Raw genomic sequence first — 25,642 nt, forward strand, 5'->3', positions numbered from 1 at the left:
TTCGATCTTACCCATGATCCTTTGCAGTTTTGAGCATTGGCTGAGGGCGCGACATTCGTTTTGAGGCGGTAAGTTGAAATTGAAATGAATTTCGTCCTTCTCCCCCTCCACTCATTAATTAGGGTACCCTGTCATTCTGACAGGGAACCCTATTGTTATTCTTCTGTTTATTTCCTTATTTTTTTTTCTTATTTATTCTTTTTCCGCCGTCAATTTGCGGGTTCTTTCGCTTTAAAAATGATTTTCTCAGGAACGGTAAGTCCGATCGACACGAAATTTTCACCATAGTATGTATCTTTTTTGATAGCAAACTTAATTGGTAATTGTGACGTGAATTGTGACGTGAATTGTGACGTCATAGGTCACGTGGTACGGGCGCCATCTTGAAAAAACCGACAAACTTTGGACCTCTATCTCTGAAACGGTGCGATGGAAATATTTTTCGCTTCATACATTTGAATAAGCTCCTCAAGGGGAACAGGGGTGATTTTTCGTGAGGTCATCGGTCAAGAGGTGTGCCGGTCAAAATTCGTTAGGTACAACGCTGCATCGGAAAAATCTGAAATTTCTTGAGCCTCATCTGCACAACAATTCACCGTAGAAAAATATATATTATGACGTCATAGGTCACTTGGTTCGGCAGCCATCTTGTTTTGGGAATAAAAAAAAAAATCTTCTCCAGAACGGCTAAACAGATTGAGGCGAAACTTTACACAAACATTCCTCATGAGGTCCTTTATCAAGTTTGTTAATTTCTTATTGATCGGTTATACGGTTTGGCGGCAATCTTGAATTTACCGTAAACCTTCAAACATCTCCAGAACGGCTCGTCAGATCAAGGGGAAACTTCACAAACATATTGCACGCGAGTAGGGAATATGTTTGTTAATTTCTAATTGATAGGTCACATGGTTTAGCAGCCATGTTGGATTGAAGAAAAATATTAAATAATGTTTTCTCTGGAATGACATAACCGATGGAAGCAAAAATTTGCAACTATCATCCTCCATGATGTCACAAGTCACATGGTTTGGTGGCCATCTTGGACAGAAAAACGGACCTTATTCGATTTATACAAAATTTCACACACTTGTTAGGGTCCCCGATGGGAAGCTGAATTTAAATTTATGAAATTATAGGTCACATGGTTCGGCAGCCATCTTGGATTGAAAATGAATAAATTTTAAAAATCTTCTTCTCCAGAACGGCAAGACAGATTGAGACGAAACTTAACACATATATTCCCCATGTGGTGCTTTCTCAAGTTTGTTAATTTCTTCTTGATCGGTCACATGGTTTTGCGGCCATCTTTAATTTACCCTAAAACCTTCAAACACCTTCTTCTCCAGAACGGCTGATCTGATCAAGGAGAAACTTCACATACCTATTGCACATGAGAAGGGAATACAAGTTTGTTAATTTCTAATTGATAGGTTACATCGTTTGGCAGCCATGTTGGATTTAAGAAAAAATATTAAATAATGTTTTCTCTGGAACCACTTAACCTATCGAAGTGAAAATTTGCAAGTGCCATCTTCCATCAATTCTGCATACATGGTAAAAATTATTACGTCACAAGTCACATGGTTTGGCGGCCATGTTGGATTTAAGAAAAATATTAAATAATGTTTTCTCTGGAATGGCTTAACCTATCGAAGCAAAAATTTGCAACTGTCATCCCCCATGATGTTTGCATACATGGTAGAAATTATGATGTCACAAGTCACATAGTTTGGCGGCCATCTTGGATAGAAAAACACACCTTTTCTGATTAACACGAAACTTCACAGACATGTTCCACTACACAGTTGAAAGCAGAATATAAATTTTTTTGTCATCTCATGTATCTTATGTTGTATCAAAGGCCGAGGTCTGGATAGTGCACACCAGTAGTGAATATAACTTTGTTAATTTCTAATTGATAGGTCACATGGTTTGGTGGCCATGTTGGATTGAAGAATTATATTAAATAATGTTTTCTCTGGAACCACATAACCTATCGAAGCGAAACTTGGCCAATATAATCTACCCCCATGCCTGCATGCACGTTAAAAATTATGATGTCACATGTCACATGGTTTGGCGGCCGTCTTGGATAGAATAACGCACTTTGTCCGATGAAGACGAAACTTCAGGAACGTGTTCCACTACACGATTGGAAGCAGAATTTAAATTTATGATGTCATAGATCACGTGGTTCGTCTGCCATCTTGGATTGAAAATTATTAAATTTTTAAAATCTTCTCCAGAACGTCCGGTCAGATTGAGGGAAAAATTCACACACACTTTCCGCAAGACATCCTTTCACAAATTTAATTTCTAATTGATAGATCACATGGTTTGGCAGCCATGTTGGATTCAAGAATTATATTAAATAATGTTTTCTTTGGAACCACATAACCTATCGAAGCAAGACTTGGCTACTATAATCTAGCCCCATGCCTGCACATATGTTAACGAGGACAAATGTGTCCAAGAGCCGCGTCCTAAAGGTTTTGCCTTCACCAGAAGAAGAAGAAGAAGAACAACGCTGTGCTCTCTTAATTTTAATTTAGAAGAGTAAATAATGAAGAAGAAGAGTAAAAAAAATGAAGAAGAAGAAGAGTAAATAATGAAGAAGAAGAATAAAAAATGAAGAAGCAGAGTAAATAATAATGAAGAAGAGAAAAAATGAAGAAGAGTAAAAAATGAAGAAGAAGAGTAAAAAATGAAGAAGAAGAGTAAAAAATGAAGAAGAAGAGTAAGTAATGAAGAAGAGTAAAAAATAATGAAGAAGAGTAAAAAAATGAAGAAGACGAAGAAGAAGAGTAAAAAAAATGAAGAAAAAAATGAAGAAGAAGAGTAAATAATGAAGTACAAGAGTAAAAAATGAAAAAGAGGAAATCATGAAGAAGAGTAAATAATGAAGAAAAAGAGTAAAAAATGAAGAAGAGTAAAAATGAAGAAGAAGAGTAAAACAATGAAGAAGAAGAGTAAAAAATAAGAGTAAAACAATGAAGAAGAGTAAAAAAAGGAAGAAGAAGAGTGAAGAATAAGAGTAAAAATGAAGAAGAAGAGTAAATAATGAAGTGCGAAAATAAGACATGCTAAAAATTATGACGTCACAAGTCACATCGTGTGGCGGCCATCTTGGATAGAAAAACACATTTTCCGATTAACACTAAACTTGACAGACATGTTCCAATACACGGTTTGAAGCAGAATATAAATTCGTGATGTCATAGGTCACATGGTTCGTCAGCCATCTTGGATTGAAAATTAATAAATTTTTTAAATATTCTTCTCCAGAACAGCCGTACAGATCGAGGCAAAAATTCACGCACACTTTCCCCAAGACATCCTTTCACAAGTTTGTTAATTTCTAATCGATAGGTCACACGGTTTGGCGGCCACGTAGAATTTACCCTAAAACCTTCAAACATCTTCTTCTCCAGAACGGCCTGTCAGATCGAGGGGAAACTTCACGTACGTATCACACACAAGTGGTGAATATAAGTTTGTTAATTTCTAATAGATAGGTCACACGGTTTGGCAGCCACGTCGGATTCAAGAACAACATTAAATATCGTTTTCTCCGGAACCGCTCATCCTATCGTCGCAAAACTTTACGACCCTCGTTTAAGTCTCACGTCGTATCAAAGGCGTCGTGTACGAGTACCCGGTCATCACTGCCAGCAGTTATAAAGTGGCAGTTCTAGTTAAGCATTTTTACTGTGTTAGGCCTAAGTCACATTTGCTCTACGGCGAGGATACGGCAGCCGTACGCCCTCTGAATTGACAGAAACGTGCGGCGGCCGCAGAATTTCTGAGGTGGCCCTACGCCGTATGGCTATATTTTACAGGCCGTAGGGTCGCCGTGGAATTTTAGCGTGGAGTTATAACTTTTTTCATTTCTACGTTCGCCGTAGCAATTCGACAAGCCGAAACAAAAGAACTGGTAAAAAAAAAGAACCCACTCGTTACCGTCCGTCTGGCCGCACGTTCGCCTTTGGGCCCCCCTGCGGTCGCCTTGCGGGCACCTTGAGGCTACCTTGAAAATTCTATGGCCGCCTCAGGGACGCCCTAAGGGCACCGTGCGACATCAAATCAAAGACTGTACGGCACACCCACGTTTTCGGTCTCCACAATTTCTAAATACGCCATGCGGCTCCCCGAAAAATAAAACATATGTGACTGCTACATTATGTGACCGTGGAAATACTGCGGCCGCCGTATAATTGTTAGTGGTCGTAGATTTTGGAGACCCCACGGCCGCCGTGGCAAATATGACTTAGGCCTTAACGTTATCGTTTGGCGGACACGTTTCTTCCATGTACATAATATATTCTTCAGCAGAAAAGACTGTAACAGGAATAATAGGTCAAGAAGAAGAAGAAGAAGAGTTCGGACAATATTAAGGCAGCTGGGTCTTTCACTCGGAGTCAGTGAATACATGGAATGGTCTCCCTGGAAGCATTACATTAAATAGATATGGTAGGTCAGCAGGCAGCACAATGCCAGGCAGCTCGAGGTAAAGCAAATCGGGTTTTAGGATGTATTCGGAGGGGGATCATTTATAAATCAAAAGGGGTGTTTTTTTAAATTTAATAATTTAATTTAACTTTTAAAATTTAATTTAGCATTGTAATGAAATTTAATGAGGGCCACTTCAAGAATATTGTGTACAGTTTTGGATAAAAGTGTCGTTTCGCATCGGGAAAAGTACGTAGTGAATCTGCTGTTGAGAAATCGCGACTTGAGAGGTTCTTTTTATGCCTCTGCACCAAGGGGGCGGGAGGAGGCATGTATCCGGGTTGTCTGTCCGTCCGGATTTTCGTTTACGCGATAACTCGAGAAGCAAATTGTAGAATTTCATCAAACTTGGTACAAAGGTAAAGTAAGACAGGGCAATTAAGTGATTAGATTTTGGGCCAGATATGATAAAGGTCAAAGGTCAAGGTCAAACTGAAATTTTACTGTTTACGCCCTAACTCCAGAAATATTGGACAGAGTTTCATCAAACTTGGTAAAAAGGTAAAGTAAGTCAGGGCAATTAAGTGATTAGATTTTGGGACAGATGTGATAAGGGTCAAAGGTCAAACTCTGAAATTTTACTCTTTATGCCCTAACTCCAGAAATATTGGACAGAATTTCATCAAACTTGGTACAAAGGTAAAGTAAGTCAGGGCAATTAAGTGATTAGATTTTGGGACAGATGTGATAAGGGTCAAAGGTCAAACTCTGAAATTTTACTCTTTATGCCCTCACTCCAGAAATATTGGACAGAATTTCATCAAACTTGGTACAAAGGTAAAGTAAGGCAGGACAATTAAGTGATTAGATTTTGGGCCAGATGTGATAAAGGTCAAGGGTCAAAGGTTAAGGTCAAACCCTGAAATTTTACTGTTTCTGCCCTAACTCCAGAAATATTAGACAGAATTTCATCAAACTTGGTACAAAGGTAAAGTAAGACAGGGCAATTAAGTGATTAAGTTTTGAGCCAGATGTGATAAAGGTCATGGTCAAACTCTGAAATTTTACTGTTTACGCCCTAACTCCAGAAATATTGGACGGAATTTCATCAAACTTGGTACAAAGGTAAAGTAAGACAGGGCGGGCAATTAAGTGATTAGATTTGGGGACAGATGTGATAAAGGTCAAAGGTCAAGGTCAAACTCTGAAATTTTACTCTTTACGCTCTAACTCCAGAAGTATTTGACAGAATTTCATAAAACTTGGTACAACGGTAAAGTAAGACAGGGCAATTAAGTGATTAGATTTTGGGCCAGATAGGATAAAGGTCAAGGGTCAAATATGTCAATAATCAAGTGTTTGTGCGGGAGAGCGGAGGCATACCCGTCGACTGCGCGCAGTCCAATTACTCTAGTTAATTGTTTGAAAGGATTCCACGAAACAAACGCAAAACTATATTCCTTTGTGGAAGAATTGACAGTACGTTAGTTAATCAGCCTGATGGGGGCAGGGCCGCTACCCATTTGCCTCAATGTCGTATATATGGACATCGAATAATATCAGCAGAAATATCTTTGCCTCGGGAAATCCCTTGTTTATCAGTGTTATATTTATGAAAATAAAACGATAGCGAGTGCTTCACACGGGGCACACGTGATCACGAACCCTCCTCCAGTCACAGTATCAAGGTAAAAGCGAACCACGTGATGAGGAACCTCTCGAGTCGCGGTTTCTCGCTAGTAGATTCGCTACGCACTTTTTCCGATGCCAAACTACTTTTACCCAGTTTTGGTCACCACAATTCAGTGAGGTGCCATAGAGAGGGTTCAGTGGTGGGCGACTATATTTATTCTGGGCCGAGCTAGACCTCGCTATGAGTAGCGGTTGAAGGAGACAGGGCTTTATACACTAGAAAGGAGGTGGTTACGAGGAGACATGATAGAGATGTTTAAGATCATGAAAGGTATAGATAAAACAAGCCGGGATGCGACGATGGTTCGCAGGCATTATTGAACAATGCCACGATAGGTACAATTGAGTTAGTGGAAGCTTTTGAGGAAGCCCCATCGTAAAAACCAATCTCTTCCATTAAAATTAACCAAATCAAATCGGATTTTTTTATATGTTGTACTTGTGGACATTATGCACAGCTTCTAGGAAATGAAATTGCGAGAAAAAAATCGAGAAAAATAAATAATAAAAAGTTCAAGTGGGCGTGGCTCCACCCACAAGGGGCGTGGGACGCCCATCATACAAAAAGACACAACTAGACCATGATAGCTTGAGTCCAAGTTTCATCAAGATTGCATCAAACGTCACGGAGGTATGCTCTGGAGAGAGTCACAAACAGACAGACACAACGAAAATGGTGGTCACTGCTGGCACCCGCGAACCAATAAGTGAAGATGAATTATTCAACAGAGTAGACAGTGATAGAACCAGGAGCAATAGCCTGAGAGTAAAGAAGAGGAGAGTTAAGACGGTAGTAAGGCAGGGGACTTTTACCCAGAGAGTAGTTAATGCATGGAATGGTCTCCCTGAAAAGGTAGTGGCAGCAGAAACAGTTTAAATTGGAATTAGATAGGCACCTGGAAGTTATGGAGATGGAGGGGTATACGTCGTCTCCTGCATCACACTTCAAATTTCCTTGTTATAACTATGAGAAATTAAAGTCGGGATTGGGAAACACCATGAAAATCAGAAATAATTAATCATTCTCTCCAAGTATGTACCCCGATTTGTGGTCCTTTAAGTTTCCCTCCAATGTCTCGCGTGTAATTTTTTGCAAAACATTGCATGTTGTAGTAGAAATTGTTTTAAATTAAGGAAATGCACGACTCCCCACTTTAACGGCTCATATCTTGATTCTCTGTCTGTCTCTCTCTCTCTGAATATCCCCCTCCAAAAAAATCCCTCCACTACTCAACTGCCCAGCATCAGCAATGCCTTCTTATGCTTCTTCCTCTTTCAATACATAAACAATTTCCATTGTCTCTCTTGGTTGCCTTTGCCCGAATGAAAACAACTTGCTCGAGAGCTGTTGAGAAGGATAAAGGCAATTGTGGTCCAATCTCATTATTCTCACATCAGTAATATCATAGCCTGGTGTTGGCTTAGTGGTTCGGGTGGCGACTTGGGATCCGAGGGTCCTGAGTTCAAGCCCCGTTGGCCGCTGAATTAAAATACACCAGGAGGTTAACTCAGCCTGTCATCTTTCCGAGGTCGGCAAAATGAGTACCAGAGTACTGGTAAGGGGGACACTGCATCAGCGGCATAGCCGCGTCCCAACTGATGATGCAACTAGCAGCCACAGGCTGCGAGAGAGAGGGAGAGAGAGGGAGAGAGAGGGAGAGAGAGGGAGAGAGAGGGAGAGAGAGGGAGAGAGAGGGAGAGCGAGGGAGAGGGAGGGAGAGGGAGAGAGGGAACACGAGATCATGCAAGTCACAATTAGAGATGATTGAATAGAAGGAATAATTTTACTCCCAAGTGACATTTTTAAATAAAGCTAAAAAAAAAAATCAAGTGACAATCCCAACAGCTTGTTATTAAGAAATGACACTCTTAAAGCATTGTGTTGCCAGTTATTCAGAGCATCATTTGGTTCCTGCTGAACAATCAAAGATATACATTATACATGAGAAGTATTGTCGTTGGGGTTATATGAGTGTTCATGGTGATTGACAACTGATAACAGATTTAATATACTGTAAAGCAGTCTATTTCATTCCGTTATAGGTTGAAAACTTGAGGAAATGAAACATTGAATGTTTATTTCATTTCATGTAAATGTGACCAATGTAGCACGTTGTTTGCTAACATGTCTATCGGTTTGTAGTTGCAGGCTACAATCATGGCAGAGGAGAACTGCTTCACTACCCCACCTTCAAAGAAGATCTCTCAGCTCAAAAAAGGTATTTGAATTGATAAATTATTAACCACTAAGAGTACTGTCAAACAATGCAAGTGGATAGCTAACACATTGGAGTTTGGATGCATTTTAAAATGATTTAATTTTATATTTTGAATGGTGCACTGCCATGTAATTTTCCAATTTGTTTTTTTTTTGGTCATTCGTCATAAGCCACTGCAACGTCCAGACGTCCTGTCAGTAGAAAACCTTTAACCTGGTTCTAATCCTCCTCCTCTTGTCAATACTCTTGACAGAGTGTCGATGCTGCCAAAGCAGTATATTGGTAAGAGTAATGTTGGGTGGTTTGCCATTGCCTTCCCAGCAGTCAGTGAATTGGAGGGTAGGAATTTGAAACTTGGCCAGGGTCCTGGCGATAACTGTTCTACTCTTTATAGAAAGAGGATCTATAACGGTGGGAGCATTAATGTCCATCAACAACGGTAGGCAGATGGCTTCCCTTCTTAATTTTGTATTGCAAGGGAAAACGTGGCATGTGAAGCACAAATCTGGCAGTTTGTAGTGGCATCGGGAATCAAACTCAGACTGGATAGCTCATTGATTGGTAAGTGTACTACTATGCACTGGAACGTCAACGGAGAGTATGGCCCGTTTAACGTCAAACATACTGATGAATCGCCTTGCCTGCGAAACACCAGGGTGACGATTTATAGCTGGGTTTTTAAGTGATTCTTCACCATTGAAAGATGGGACCCAAAACGATGTGGAGCACAATGTCTCAAACGGTTATGGATGGATTCGGACGAAACTTGGTAGACAGGTTAGGTGTGTGACAAGGAAATATCAATTCGATTTTGGGTGAAGATTGGAATGAGAATTTTTTTCAAAATTTAGTTTTTCTAAGTGATTCTTCACCATTCAAAGATGGGACCAAAAACGATGTGGAGCACAATATCTCAAACATTCGGACCAAACAAGGTTGAGGACTTGGTCAGGGTGACAATAACAAGCCGATCCATATCCGGTCTATCATTGAAATACAAAATGTAAACTTTTCAGCGTGGCAGAGGTATGTGCTCTACCGAGTGTCGTTCCAGTTCAAAATGTTTTTTTTTTTAAATTAAAACATTTGTATCATTGGTTTTGTTTTTATGTGTGCACATGAAGAATTATGTCATTGTTTTCCACTTTTCTTCAATTTCCCATGGGCATGTCTGTGCAGGACAGTGGTCTCCAACCTTTTTAAACACAAGATTACTTTTAGAATGTAAATGCAACGCAAGATATACAGTTAATATTACTGAAACCCCCAAAATGTACGCTTTGCATAGTACTCACCTATTCTTAGTGTGACACTTGTGCTTGCACACTATCTGTGAGTGCTTTTAAGTCTGGGTTGTAATATGACATGGACAGTCTCATTCAGTCCATCAGATGGGCATCTGCAAGACAAATATTATATTTCGACTTGGTGATTTTCATGTCAGAGGAGGGTACATCTCTGTTTACAAGTCCCTAAAAGTCTTTGTCCCTTGACCTAGCTTTCAGCTCTATGTCATTTTGCATGGTGATTATCTCCATGTCAAATCCACTGCTTTGTTCAAAAACCTGATGAAAGTTTGCTGTCAGTTTTCCAATATCCACTTGAAGAAAAGGATTTAAGAAAACATAATGATTTGTTCCATTTTGCCTACCTCCTGAAATGGTCTGTTGAATTCCTTTTCTAATCTGTTCAGGTGGTCACAGAATTTTTTTGGGATGGAACCCTTTCTCTTTGACGTTTTGTAGGATTTTCTCCAGATTTGGGGAGTGCTCTCACGTTTTTCTTTAACTGGGAGGACCACAGGCCCAGTTTCAACTTGAACGTATTCACTGCACTGATCATGTGTGACAAGTCTCTATCCCTCCCCTGCAATTCATGATTGAGCTCGTTCAATCTAGCAATCATGTCCGTAAGAAACCCAAAGTCTAACAACCATGCATTATCTGACAGCTCGTTTTGGAAAGGTGACTCTTGATTAAAGAAAGGTGACAATTCGAGGGATCAGATCAAAAAAAATCTCTGGAGGACTTTTCCTTGATTTAGCCACCTCACATCTGCACAAAGGATTAGCTCACCGTAAATGCTATCAAGCTCATCGAGTAACGATTTGAATGAGTGATGTTGCAGAGCTCTGACATGAATTGAGTTGACTATCTTGACAACAACTGTCATTACATGAGAAAAGTCAATAACCTTGCTCGCTAGCACTTGTCTGTGGATAACACAGTGGTAATTGACAAAGGAGGGGAATTCAAGATCATTTCTGCAAAGTGCAATGAAGCCTGAAGTGCAAAGATGCAATGAAGTGCAAAGATGTTTTTCTCATTCTCATTCCTTTTGAATTTGTTGTAGACATCCTTGCCTCTTATCCTCCGAGTGGCAAGAGAGTGCGAAAGTCCTCCTTTGTTGTTGAGTCTTTGAATGCCATGCAAACAACAACAACAAAAATCAACTGGGCCATATGGTGATACATACTGATTGATCAAACTGCAGTGAGAAACATTCTGTGTGATAAGTCTTGGTGTATTTGCTGAGAGGCGTCCTCGGACAACAAATCCACCCTTCTGGCGACTGTTGAAGCACTATGCTCTTGATGGCTGTCGGAATTTCATCTTTGTTTTTGAAGTCTTTGAACAAGGTGTTGGTAGCAACCGTCAAAGCCTCCTTGAAGACTTCGCCATCGATGAATGGCTTCCTATGTTTTGCCCAACAGATGGCTAATGTGAAAAGACTGTTGCCTTTAGCCACATCTTTTTTGAAAAGAGTGGAAAATTCCCTTTAACTCCCCAATTTTCTTCATCGTAATTGCGCTGTTTAAGGGGAAAAAAATTCTTGAAATTTTGCATGCATTCTCTTTTGATGCAGTTCCAAATGACCTGTTTTACTCAAGGCTACACTGGTGGCAATTGAGACAGATTCTCTTTTCTTTGATATTCGGAAAAATAAATTCACTTTCCCTTTCCTGGTGGAAATTGTCGGTTTTTGCCCTCTTCTTGGATGGCCCTGACTCCTCGCTCGTCATTTTAGAATGAGGGAATTTATCTTAGAAACAAGAAAAAACTAGAGGGGGAGCACTCGGTAGAGTGCAAAACCTCCGCCGCCAATACTGCTCGGTCACTCAAGTGAACCTGATATCCTATTCATTCAATTTGACATCAACAGTGCTCACAGAGTTATAGTTTGCAACTTTCCCTTTTACATAATTCATTCGTCATAACTAGATTCCTTGAGACAGAAATTGATTTTACGTGGGTATATCCACCTGAAGTTCCAAAATCAGCAGCAATTATCATTTCGGCATGTTTTTGTTTTGTTGGAAATCACTTATAACATGTAGAAATGCAAAAACAGAAATCGAAATTTTGTTGAAAAATTTTTTTGCAAAATTGTTTTTTTCTCTAACAATTTTTTTTGGGGGGGGGGGTGGGGGGTTGGAAATCACTTAAAACATGAAGAAATGCAAATATATAGAAATCGAAATTTTGTTGAAAAAAAAGTTATGAAAAAAAAAACAAATTTAAGGTTCACCAAGCTGTGTACATATATGAAGATTGTTTTTCATGGAAAAACCTCCTGACAAGCCTCTTTTCCTGCTTGGGCTCTGGTGAGCACAACCAGAAAAATATATTTCATCATCTTTTTGGTTCAAGGTTGGTGAAAAATCCTCAATCATTTATTCTATTGGTGAGATGGAGATGGAAATCATAGTGGATGTTCATCACATTGACGGGCGGGGTGGGGCCCGTCAAGTTTCTCCATTGGTTGACGTGGTTGTGGATGATTTTTTTTTCGCAGTTGACGAAGTTGCTGGAGGCATTATATTTTCGGGTTGGCCGACTGTTCGTACGCACTTATGTACATATGTACTTACGTACGTACGTATAAATGTACGTCCTGGCTAAATCTCGTTATTTTTATGCCTCTTGACAAAATCGGTGGAGGCAATATCTTTTCAGGTTGTCTGTCTGTCCATACTTACTTATGTATGTGTGTACGTGTGTCCATCCGTGTTAAATATCATTATCACAACATCTGATGAACCGTGTAGCGGAGTTTGTTCAATCTTGGTACGAATATGCATAATGATGTAATGATGAAGTGATTGGATTTTGGGGTCAAAAGTCAAGGGTCAGCGGTCATGTTCGGTAAAAATGTCACCGTGCTAACTTGTGAAACAGTGATGGGATTTTGACCAATTTGGCAAAAGTATACAGGATGATGCAAAGATGATTGATTAGAAGGTGACGTCAAAGGTCGGAGTCCGTGATTGGTTTTCTTTCCTGGGATAACTTGAGAATGACTGAAGGGTTCCTCGTCAAACTTAGTACAAGTATGTATCATAACGCATGTATAAATTGATTAGATTATGGGGTCAAGAGTTCAAAGGTCCAAGGTCATGTCAGGTAAAAATGAGATATCTGATAACAGCTGAAGGGATTTAAATCAAACTTGGTACAAGTATGCCTGGTGGTGGGCTTGGGATCCTAGGATCCTGAGTTCAAATCTCCCTCGGCTGTTGAATTAATACCAGGTGAGGTTGACTCTGCCTGTCATCCTTCCGAGGTCGGCAAAATGAGTGCCAGCTTGCTGGTATCCTGTGTCGGAGTGGCGACCCGTCCAGGAATGTGTCCAATAGCCAAGGAGACTACTTAGGCAGCACCAACGCTCTGCACAGAGTATGGTCCCAATGGATGGATGGATGGATACAGAATCTTGGCCTTTCCTCACTCTCTCGCTCTCTCTTTTTTTTAATGTTAAGATCGACTGTACAAGACCCTGGGATCGACTGGTTGGAGACCACTGGTGTCGGAGAACTAACTGGATGGAGCATTTTAGCTAAATTGTCTCAATTAATTAGACAGCAGAGAGAAATTTGACAGCTTATTGTTGCAAAGTTTGTGAGAGATTACGAATGGCAATTTGGCTTGAAATAAATCTTTCAAGAAACGATTCCTATGCCACCCTGTTAGGTGTGTACTTTAACGTCAAAGCTATTCAAGATGCACAAGTTTAAAAAGCTGCCCCAGTCCCCAACATTTTATTTCACCATCTTCCTCTGCCCGTCCCCCACAACCCCCCTCCAAAATGTCATTCTAATCTCATTGCAATTACCTCTTCCAGGTTTGATTGTTTCAGGCACTGGAACACCCATTCCCTCCATGGAGATTCCGGCCTCACCATTCATGCAGAAGCTGGGATATGGAACGGGTGTCAACGTGTATTTGATGAAACGGTGTGTTTGTTACATTGTGTGCACTTTCATTTGACCAATTTGTATCACCTCTTTGCTCGGCACACAGTTAACTGTGATCGAGTCAATTAGTTCAAATGTACAACTTGTGGTAATTCTGGATTCCATACTTATCTTCAAAAATATCAGTTTGAGATGAAAAACCACTGTTGAAGAAGCAAAACAGATCGAGATATATTATGTGTGGTTCGAGAGGTGGGGATTTCCTCAACCCTTTAACGTTAACCCCTAGCGGTTGTTTTAACAGCCGCTATTCAAACCTCCATCTACCCGAGCGGCAGGATTTTTCTCCAAGGAGCTCAGGGTTCAAAGGGCTAATGGAGGAAATTAAAATTGAGAAAAGGAAGGGAAGGTGATAGAAGAGGAAAGAGAAAGGAGGGGAGGAGAGTAGAAATGGAAAAGGTTGGGACGGGATAGCATTAAATGGGAGAGGCAGAAAGAACGATTTATGGAGCATTTGGGGAGACGGGTGAAATTGAGAAAACCCATGCTTTAGCTCTTTTATTTGTTAATTTTTTTCTTGTATAATTTGTTTACTTTGTTTTATCAATAGTACCTACATATAGTTGGTAGCTGAAGTTTAGATCTGGCTGAAGAGTCTTGTTTTGATTTGATCTGGAGTTCTCGTACTACAGCAAGAATGGTGATGGTTCCCCTTGGGCTGTCAAAAAGGTGAATAAACAATGCAAGGCTGACATGCAGCTCAAGTATCAGAACAACCTGAAAGCAGAGGCAAAAATCCTTCGAACTCTGGATCATCCCAATATAGTAGGTTAGTTATTTGTATTTCGCTGTACTATTTTTGATCATCACTGATTTTTGTTGGTAACCACATGATACGCTATTGCCAAATTCATCCTCACCAACAGGATGTATCTGCTGCATACCATCCTGTCTGTGTTCCTGTTGATCAAGATACATGTGGGAATAGCCAGTGTGATGCACAGTTCCTGGTAATATGATAATGAAGGGGTTTGTATTTGCGATGTGTTTCAAAGAGGCGTGGCTAGCTCACTCAGACGTTGGGACACGCTCAGTGCTGATAACGGCCAAGTAGCGATTAATGTATTCGTGGATGGCTCCACCTCCCCCCCCCAACCTACCAGATAATCTAACCCATACATCGAGAGCATGTAATATTGGTGTCTACGAGCTCATGACGCTACAATATTGTTATGGGGCCGAGTTTCGGTGGCGAGCACGACCGCTAGGTGGAGCAGTAGAGTCAGCTCCACCGAACATCCGGAATTTATAGGTCGTCACCCTGGATAACTCCGTAGCCGACGGGTCCCTTATCGGACTGAAGATCGACAATAGGTCGACCGCGTGGGATAGGGTCGATTGCCAATTTCAGTTTACCTAAATACCCACGTCGTCCAAACTACCGGGGAAATTCACCCTCAGCGGAGCTCGAGCGGAACGAGCCGTTAGCGTGCTCGAACCATGCGTGACCCCAGTGGATGGTTACCGAGGTCTGTCGGTCCAAATGCACAATTTTCCGCTTCCAAAATTCCCAACACGCACTGTGCTAAACCAATAAAGAAGACGCAGAAACGGGCTGAACCATTTAACGGGATTTATTTATAATGGGGGGGCGGGGGGGAGGGAGGGAACACACAACGAGCAGAGTTATCCGACTATAAGAAATGCAGTCAATGTACAAGCAAAAGCACTTATCCAGTTGCTACTTAAAGAAGGCCTACACACACACACACACACACACACACACACACACACACACACACGTACCCATTGGGTCTTTATTGAAGGCCTCCAGCTTGAGAACAGGTGAGCTAGAGACCAGAGCCTGTGCTTGGACTTGTCCACCTCCTTCTGGTCTTCGACGATCCGGCTCGGCGGAACTTGAACCCGCAACACGATGCCGCTCCAAGCACCAAGTACTGCACTCTCCAACTGGCCACGCACTAATCGACTGAGGCCAAGGAGAAGATCAGAGGCGACGATGATCCAGCTCGGTGGGACTCGAACCCGCAACACAATGATGATGACCACCACGACGATGACCACGACCCTTTTTCCACCACAACGACCTACACCACCTCGATCCTTTTACCACCCCCACTACCCAGCTTGGCGTTTCTTATATTCCTTTTTCCTCTGGGGTGAGCAAATCGCCGTCTGAGGCGTCATTGGATCTATGGATCGTCATTGGATTTAGAGGAATATATGGCCCAGGACGAAACCACCGTGCAGGACACCACCATATACAGGTCATTGGACAGGCGTCATGGGAAAGCCGCCTTCTGTGGCCACCTCAACTCTCATTGGCCGGCGTGTCGTGGGAAAGCCGCCTTCTGTGGCCATCTCAACCCTGATTGGCCGGCGTGTCATGGGAAAGCCGCCTTCTGTGGCCATCTCAACCCTCATTGGCCGGCGTGTCGTGGGAAAGCCGCCTTCTGTGGACATGTCAACCCTGATTGGCCGGCATGCCGTGGGAAAGTCGCTTTCTGTGACTTGATTGGACAAGGGGTACGCCCCTGCCTTCCTGGGTGGAGTCCCGGTCTGAGGCGATGGAAATCTCCACACACTTACGTGGCGGAACGCACGGGTGATGGCTTCTATGTGTGGAGTGAAGTGAAGGTGGTTTGTTGCAAACGAATCTCCCCGCAGCACACATGTAATTCCCGTTAGACACAGGTAGGGGGCCCTAACTATAAACACACACTTACCAATATAACTGTTCTATAGGGACCTGAATGTTGAGTGCAGTAAGCTTCCAAATTCGTAACAATATGACATACACTGTAGGGGGCTGCAGTGAATGGCAGGATGTGTTTTGTGAAAAATTAACATTTCCACAAGAATTATCCTTCCTTTCATAGTGATAAACGAGAATGAGAAATCAGATTGCACACCCTCACTTGTTTTGCATGGTTTTATAGACATAATCACATCTAATTGTACCGTACATACTTTAATGATGTACTCACGTGAAAAAAAAGATAACATGTACAACTAGTTACCACAAGGTGATGTTTTTGGCCTACGTGAGCACATTCTTTGCAAACAAACAGACCCAAATGAAATACTCTTTCTTCTGGCAGGGTAAAAACAGACCAATGTAATACCCTCTCCTTGGTGGGGTAAAAACAGACTAATGTAATACCCTCTCCTCTGGCAGGGTAAAAACAGATTAATGTAATACCCTCTCCTCTGGCGGGGTAAAAACAGACTAATGTAATACCCTCTCCTCTGGCAAGGTAAAAACAGACCAATGTAATACCCTCTCCTCTGGTGGGGTAAAATCAGATTAATGTAATACCCTCTCTTCTGGCAGAGTAAAAACAGACTAATGAATACCCTCTCCTCTGGCGGGGTAAAAACAGACTAATGTAATACCCTTTCCTCTGGCAAGGGTAAAAACAGACTAATGTAATACATTCTCTCAATTTACTTTGGGTGACACCTTGTGTAATATGTAATGCAGGTGGTTCTAAAAGCTTGGTCTGTATTGCTTTTTATTGACTAGGTGAATGCTTAAAAATGGAACAATTGCTTTTTTATTAAATAAAAGGAAACTAAAAACGACTACTCTCTCTCTTGTTTTTCCTGTAATGTTGTTAAAAAAAGAATTTTTGTAAGTAAAAAAATATAATGATGATATATTTTTCCTGTTTGTGTCTGTTCAATATTTCCCATGTAGGTTATCGCACTGTTGGTAAGGCAGATGACGGGAGCTTTGCCCTGGTGATGGAGTATGGGGGAGAGAGTTCTTTGTTTGACCTAATTGAGAAAAGGAAGGATGAAGGCCTTGAAGCTTTTCCAGCCAATGTTATCCAAAAAGTAGCATTTGAGATGGCAAAGGGTTTGAAGGTAGGTGCTTCATACAGAACGTGCAAGTAAATCTTCTCTGAATGTTTTGGAAAGCATTGTCTTTTTGAACTCCTTCCATTAAATAGGATGAATGTGACTTCGTGGTAAGGATAACGAACTGGCATCCCAGACATGATTGGTTTGGATCCAACTGAAGCCCATAGCATTAAGGGTTATAATTCTTGGTTTCTGCCAAAAACGAGCCATCAGACTCTCAATGCAAACCCAGGTGGCTCACATCTGATCTTCGAGGAAGGGTATTTTGCCTTTCTTGTCTGGCTTGCATCATGTCTTCCCAGTTCATACTATTTGGTGTGTACACCGAATTGTAGACTCTCGTGGCATGTTCGGATAAGAAAAAAAATGCTGAAATGCTGTGCTCTGAAAAGGTAGCGCCATACATATCCCCTTACCTAGTCTATCTACATTCATATCTCCCGGTGCAGTGAGGCACATAAGGTGGAGATGAGACGACGCCATTCAGCTCTTATGTTTTTGTTAATGTTAAAGGCTCCAGTCATGGACTACAATTCCTCATTGAGGCCAGGCCTTAAATAAAAGAACTGTATGGATAGAAAAGTAAAGAAAGAGACAATAATCTAAGAGTTCTTGAGGAAGTAAAAAAAAAAAATCTGCTTTTTGAAAAGGGGGGAAGGCCATAACTGTTTGGAAAGACACGAGAAGTAAAGAGTTCCAGAGTTTGGCAGTGAAGGGTGAAAAACAAACATTATAACAGCTCACCTTTGAGTTGCTAATAGCTTCACAATAATCGTGCGATGTAGTGGCTTTTCAAGTATTTTGGGGTCTCGCTAATAGTGGAGGTTTACAAGCAGCAAGTTCTTAGGAGCAGAAACCGAAGATATATATATATATATATATATATATATATATATATATATATATATATATATATATATATATATATATATATATATATATATATATGAAAGAGAACTAACTTTGTCGCATAATGCGAGTGGGTTTAGTGTTGAGGTCAGATTGGGGCTTAGTTATTTTATAACTTGGTTTACAGATCTGCCGATGGTATATTTGCCGAAAATGAAATATAAATATAAACACATTTTTAGCCTTTTATATTTATAAATTTTCCACCAGAGGTGCAAAAGTTTCAAAACCCGAAATGTAAACGTCGGCATTTATTTTCAAAATATAATTTCGCGCGCGCGCACGCACCAAAATGCCGAGTCACCTTTAACCAAGCTGCGCAGTAGTCTTCGTTCATGGCGTCTGAGCAGTGGCCAGGGTGGTTCAGATTGACTGTGGTTTCTGGGGCGAAAGTGATTGTTAAGAAGTATGTCAGCGGTATAAATTTGAGTGACTGTATTGGTGATTTAATCACGCAACATCTTGACGACGAATATTCTGGCCGAACTATTGCATCAATTCAGTGCAGCAGCAGGGATCATTCGCAGGCTACTCTCAATCGTGCTGATTTTGTCTCTATCGAAAGTTGTACATCGCTGTTCGTATTGAAAGATTTCGGTGCCAAGTACGTCAAAGTTTCCCTGCGAGATGCTGATATTATTTTTTATTTTTAAAATTCATTTTTTGCCAATGGCTTTATATTTTTTGCCAATGGCCATTCCTGGTGGCCTTAACTGTTTTAGGTACCATTACTGCTTTTCTGATTTTTCTTAAAGATGTGTTTTCATTGTTTGTTTTTTCATAGCCATTGTTTTTAATGAAACACAATTTTTTACAAAACCTGTATGAGATCTTGCTCTGCGAGAATGATCTTTCAGTCTACGACTTGGACAGTAATTTTCTCAGCATTGTTTCCATTTGTTTGATGATCCAACAGGTTTCTATAAGAAAAACATGCCAGACTATATTGCATAAACAAGTTTTAATCCTTCTTTATTGTTTTTCACATCAGATGTACAGTGAACATGGGCATCCTGCATTTGAATGCTCTTCCATCTTCAATGTCTTCTTAGATCCTCCTGGTCCAGGATTTATATTTATTCCCCCCCCCCCCACCTACCCTTGTCTTTTCCATGGAACATCCGAAAACAAATCATAAAAATATATAATTTCTAAAAATTGAAATTATATTTATATTTATATTTTGACCTACCGACCCTACATTTTAGCTGAAGAACTGTGTAAACCAAGTTATAAAATAACTAAGGCCTTAGGAGAGTTGATAAGTCGGATTACTTTTGATTCAATTCTGTTGATTAAGTATGTGGAGCAAGAACCTCCCCATGTGTGAGAGCAGTCTCTATACAAGGATGAGGGTAACTTCTGGGCTCGGCTTTCCAGGTCTTTCAAAATAATATAAGTAGAAAGCATCTCAAAATGCAAAGCCTGTCTGCATCTGCTTTGTACGCAAACTAAACTTGACAAAAACAACAGCTAAAAACAAAAAAAATTGTACATTTCCTAAATTCATGTTCTCCATATTAACAGATAAATGTTTGTTGACAAATTGATGGCAAAAGCTCAAATGTTAATAATGTTACACCTGATACAGTGCCTTCAGAAAGTATTCACACCCCTTGACTTTTGTCACATTTTGTTGTGTTACAGCCTCAATTTAAAATGGATTAAATAAAATAAAAATTTCACTGATGTACACAAAATACCCCATAATGACGAAGTGAAAACATGTTTTTAGAAATTTTTACAATTTGATTAAAAATGATAAGCTGAAATGTCTTGGATCAATAAGTATTCAATCCCTTTGCTATGACACTCCAAATTGAGATCAGGTGCATCCCATTTCCTTTCATCATCCTTGAGATGTCTCGACAACTTGAATGGAGTCCACCTGTGACCAATTCAATTGATTGGACATGATTTATACAGAAACACACCTTTCTATACAAGATCCCACAGTTGACAGTGCATATCGGAACAGAAACTCGACCATAAAGTCCAAGGAATTATCCGTAGAAGAAGAAGATAGAATTGTGAGGAGACATAGATCTGGGGAAGGGTATAAAACAATTTTTAGAGTGTTGAAAGTTCCCAAGAGCACAATGAGCTCCATCACTAGGAAATGGAAAGAATGTGGAACTACACCGACTCTTCCGAGAGCTGGCCATCCGACCTAACTGAGCAACCGGGCAAGAAGGACCTTGGTCAGGAAGGTGACCAAGAGCCCAATGACCACTCTGACAAAACTCCAGAGTTCCTTGGCTGAGATGGGAGAACCTACCGGAGGGACACCAGTCTCTGCAGCACTTCACAAATGTAGGCTTTTTGGGAGAGTGGCCAGACGGAAGCCACTCTTGAGAAAAAGGCACATGACAGCATGCCAGGAGTTTGCAAAAAGGCATGTGAAAGATTGATAACATGAGGCAAAATATTCTGTGGTCTGATGAGACAAAAATTAAACTATTTGGCCTGAATGCAAAGCGCTATGTCTGGTGGAAACAGAGCACAGCTCATCACCCATCTAACACCTTCCCTAGCATGAAGCATGGTGGTGGCAGCATGATGCTGTGGGGATGCTTTTCAGCGGTAGGGTCTGGGAGACTTCTGAAAATAGAGGGAACAATGATCAGGGCCAAATACAGACAAGTCCTTGAAGAGAACCTGCTTCAGAGTGCAAAATACCTCAGGCTGCGGCGAAAATTTATGTTCCAACAGGACAATGACCCCAAACATACAGCCAAAGCAACACTGGAATGGCTTCAGAACAAGAACGCGAGAGTCCTTGAGTGGTCCAGACTTTAATCCCGTTGAGAATCTGGGGATAGACTTGAAGATTGCTGTTCACCGACACTCCCAATCCAACTTGACAGAGCTTGAGCAAATCTGCAAGGAAGACTGGGAGAAAATCTGCAAATCCAGATGTGCAAAGCTGATACAGACATACCCACGAAGACTTAAAGCTGTAGTCACTGCCAAAGAAAGGTACGTCCACAAAGTATTGAATCAGGGCATTGAATACTTATTGATGCAAGACATTTCAGCTTTTCATGAATTTGTAAAAATTTGTAAAACATGTTTCACTTTGTCATTATGGGGTATTTTGTGTAGATTGGTGACAATTTTTTTAAATTTAATCAATTTTTAATTCAGGCTGCAACAAAAAAAATATGAATACTTTCTGAAGGCACTGTGTACACACACACACACACACACACACACACACACACACACACACACACACACACACACACACACACACACACACACACACACACACACACACACACACACACACACACCTGTATTGAGACCGCTCCATGGATGATCGTGCCTCCAACTGCCTGGCACCCTGGATGTTGAAGGAGAACGATAGGAGAATGACAAAAGTGACGAGACTGGAGAAAGAAGGCTCGGCAGGACTTGGAGAGAGGAGTTGATGCCGGATGTGTTCGGCTTTGCAGCCTACATGTCTGTGTCACGTGGCTGCTCGTGTCTCCAAAGGCCCACCCGAGGACCTGAGAGATCCACATGCCGCGATGCTGGCGTAGGATGCCGCTGTGGTTATGAGCCGTGGAGGGAAGGATAGTAAAGAGAAAGAGCTATGTGAGCCCGGAGCGGTACATGGCTGGTGTGGCCCTGATCAAAATGGCGGTCTGTCTGCACAGCGACTTGAACGGAGAATTTCTTGCTGGAGAGACGGGGGCGGTGATGGCAGCAGGGAGTTCGGGAGAAATGAAGTGTTATGGACAAAAGAGAATAAAAAACAATATTAAGGACACAGGTCTCTTGCAGGCTAAACCCTGTGTCTGCGACTTAAAGAAAACAAGTGAAATCCTTCAATACAGCACGTGTGGTGAATCAAATGAGTACACTAATGTTAAAATATGCAATTTATGCTTTTTCAGTTGAAAAACAATAAAAAAGCGTACTTGATATTTGAAATGTAAAAATCTTGTTATTATTGTGATAAGCACCTTTATATATATATATATGTTTATATATATATGTATATATATATATATATATATATATATATATATATATATATATATGTATATATATATGTATATATATATATATATATATATATATATATATATGTATATATGTATATATGTATATATATATATATATATATATATGTATATATGTATATATATCTATATATATATATATATATATATATAACAGAAGGAATGAAATCGTTCGATACAGCGTGGCAGGAGGCTGCAAAAGAATGATTGATAGTAAATTTCAACTACTAATGCATGACGAAACACTTGTTTATGGCTAATATTAAAGAGAATGATGGCATAAGAAGAACTTAGCTTTCTGCGTTCGGCACGAAATGCTATGGTGGACGGAAATGACATCTTTCGTTTGTTCGTTTGTACATGAGGGGAGCGTTTCTTCGTTTTTTTTTTCCGTCAAGCAATAAATTAAATGGTTTTCACATATATAACACATTAGTTTCACAAATTTCCATTGAAATACTCGGGTATTTCCGTCAATTGTCGCCATTTCCGTCGAGGTTACGCACTGCATCTACCGGACGGCCGTCATTGGCTGTCTTGAGGCATGTGGGGTGGGGGGGACACCGGACCTACCGGAGACGTGGTAGACGACGCCGGGGACATTTCAAACTCTGTGCAATTGTATACAGTGCACGCGCTGTAAAAATTGCACCTCCTCAAGTGGGACAAAGCATCATCTTACAGTGAGGTAGAGATCTGCACTGGGTCAAGATGCTTTTAATGTGCTCCCTGCCTCACAACCACCAGAAGTGAAGCTCCAACTTAGAAGATTTAAAAAAGAAAGCTGGAGTTTAGAGGAGAAGAAAATCATTCTCTTTTGTAAAGTGCATTCAATGCATGAAGTTTGGGGAAAAAGCGGAAACAGTTCACTGACAAAATGAAGTTAGCAAAATTGGCTGATAGGATGGATACGACTCCATTTTTCAAATTTTAAAGAGTAGCATCGACGATCCACAAATACCTGACGAGGGACAGAGTAGAATAGATTAGAACTAGGGCCGCACAGCAAGTGGCAAGAGAGAGGAGGTAGTTGGAAGCTGAGTGGTCACCATAGGGTGAAGAGAGGGATGGAGGTGGCTTAGCTGCAGTGGCACTATGCAGTGAAGCCAAGGCTTGGACCGTGGCCGAACACCAGAGGTCCAGAGGCGGAGGCAAAGTATACGGGATGGAAATGATGTAGACCCACCCCATGGAGAGAGAGAGAGAGAGAGAGAGAGAGAGAGAGAGAGAGAGAGAGAGAGAGAGAGAGAGAGAGAGACAGACAGAGAGACAGAGAGACAGAGAGACAGAGAGACAGAGAGACAGAGAGACAGAGAGACAGAGAGACAGAGAGACAGAGAGACAGAGAGACAGAGAGACAGAGAGACAGAGAGAGAACGAGAGAGAGAGAGAGAGAGAACGAGAGAGAGAACGAGAGAGAGAACGAGAGAGCATGTTCAACCCGCTAACTCTTGGTTTCTACAGCGTGCCTTGGTTTCTACAGCGTGAAGCCGAGAAATGTGGGAGGCAGGAGCACCAGCCCAGAGGGGAGAGCAGTACTCCATCAGGCTGTGGACGAAAGCTTTGTTTGTGGTCAGGAGCTTAGTTGGGCCGAGGAAGGACTTTGCACGACGGAGGATTCCCAGTTGGCGACTGGCTTTGGAGGCCAGGTTGGAAAGGTGGCTGCCCCAGGAAAGATCATAACAGATAGTGAGACCCAGAAGCTTGAAAGAAAGGACTTCAATTAACACAACTCGATGGTATTCATAGAATACTTACCCTGTGCAGTCTGGAGAAGGATTTGGTGCGAGCAGGGGTGCTGAGAAGGGATGGGGTAATGACCCTGGAGCCCAGACTTCATAGGGCCCATAATTATTCCTTCAATTTCTATCATAATTATTCCTTTAATTTCAATAAATAACTATTCCTTCACGTTTCATATAAATGATTGTGATGACAAAACACAGGGGGCAACTTTATTTTGTATCTCCCTCCTGGCCACTTAGGGCAATTCCCCCGCATGCTATTGCCATGAACAGTGACACCCTCCCTCGTAAAATAAACTACTATGGGAACAATTTCATAATCACAACTGTAGTAATGACGTAAATGAACACACAAATGTTAGCCCACCCTGTCCGGATGAAGTGTGTTAAACGAATCTGCATATATGAATAGTAAATAGCACCCCAATTTCCTTTAAACACTAAAATAATGAAACCTCTGGATAGGTTATTATATATATATATATATATATATATATATATATATATATATATATATATATATATATATATATATATATATATATATATATATATATATATATTTGAAGGGGGCTCTCCACTTGGTATTGCCCCAGGCTCTCGCTCTCTCGCCCATTCTGTCTCTCGGCGGCCCTGGTTGCGAGGCAACTCTTCTGGCTGCAAATTTGTAATTTTATCTTTCCACACTTCTGAGGTAAATATGTAAAAGTTATACTTTGAAAATTTTCCATTTACGCTCAATATACGCAATATCAAATGGTCATGTCATGCGTGGTAAAGTTTTAATTTCCTCCGGTGAACGGTTTTCATTGTATGCTCTTAACAAAATGCAGACACATACGTACCTACGCGACCAATTGCTCAACACCGCTTTTTGCTTCACGCGCGCAGGCGAACAAGGAGGCCAAGATGCAGAAGAGAAAGGATGTAAAAGGGGATGCTTCGGAGCAGTAAACTAACTATGACAAAACAAGACCATACTCAAACTGTAAAAGAAGAACCAAATTGTCCGCAGCATGGAGAAACGACAAAAAAAGCTTTTGATAGTATCCCGCATTCATGGATGATAAAATGCATGCAGTTGCACAAGATCAACTCCCCCAATTTAATCAAACTGATTGAGAAAGAAATGGAGCTCTGGAACACGACATTGATATTACAGCACTCGAAAGGAAAGATTGAAACACCAGGAGTGAAGATACATTGCTGGATCCTCCAGTGTGACTGCCTCTCACCCCTCCTGTTTTGCCTGGCCCTGGACCCACTGAGCAACCTCATTAATGAGCAAGGACATTGATGCAGCCGAGCATACAATAAGACAGCATCCAAAGAAGCATGATAGGTGACATCTCCTGTACATGGATGATTTAAAACTTTTTTCTTTTTTTAATACCAAATATGCAGCTTTAATTGTCAAGCTTGCATAGAGAGTCTACACCACAAAATTTTGGCTTCTTCAAAGTCGGTCAACGGCCAATGCCAAGATAAACATCTCGACATGCATGCACCAAA

At 41.0% G+C, this 25,642-nt stretch overlaps 1 protein-coding gene across 1 annotated transcript in view; it reads left to right on the top strand.

The window, feature by feature from the left end:
* Positions 1-21: 21 nt before the first annotated feature.
* Positions 22-25,642, top strand: part of PBK (PDZ binding kinase) — a 41,290-nt gene continuing 15,669 nt past the window's right edge. Inside the window, exons 1-5 of the mRNA XM_085889900.1 lie at positions 22-68; positions 8,288-8,363; positions 13,485-13,596; positions 14,250-14,386; positions 17,279-17,448. Coding sequence (XP_085746026.1) covers positions 8,303-8,363; positions 13,485-13,596; positions 14,250-14,386; positions 17,279-17,448 — 480 coding nt within the window. The 5' untranslated portion in view covers positions 22-68; positions 8,288-8,302. The remainder of the gene's footprint in view (positions 69-8,287; positions 8,364-13,484; positions 13,597-14,249; positions 14,387-17,278; positions 17,449-25,642) is intronic.

Source organism: Eptatretus burgeri, chromosome 1 (assembly GCF_056783735.1).
Source record: "Eptatretus burgeri isolate ZD-2024b chromosome 1, Ebu_testis_v1, whole genome shotgun sequence".
Classification (NCBI taxonomy): Eukaryota; Metazoa; Chordata; class Myxini; order Myxiniformes; family Myxinidae; genus Eptatretus; species Eptatretus burgeri.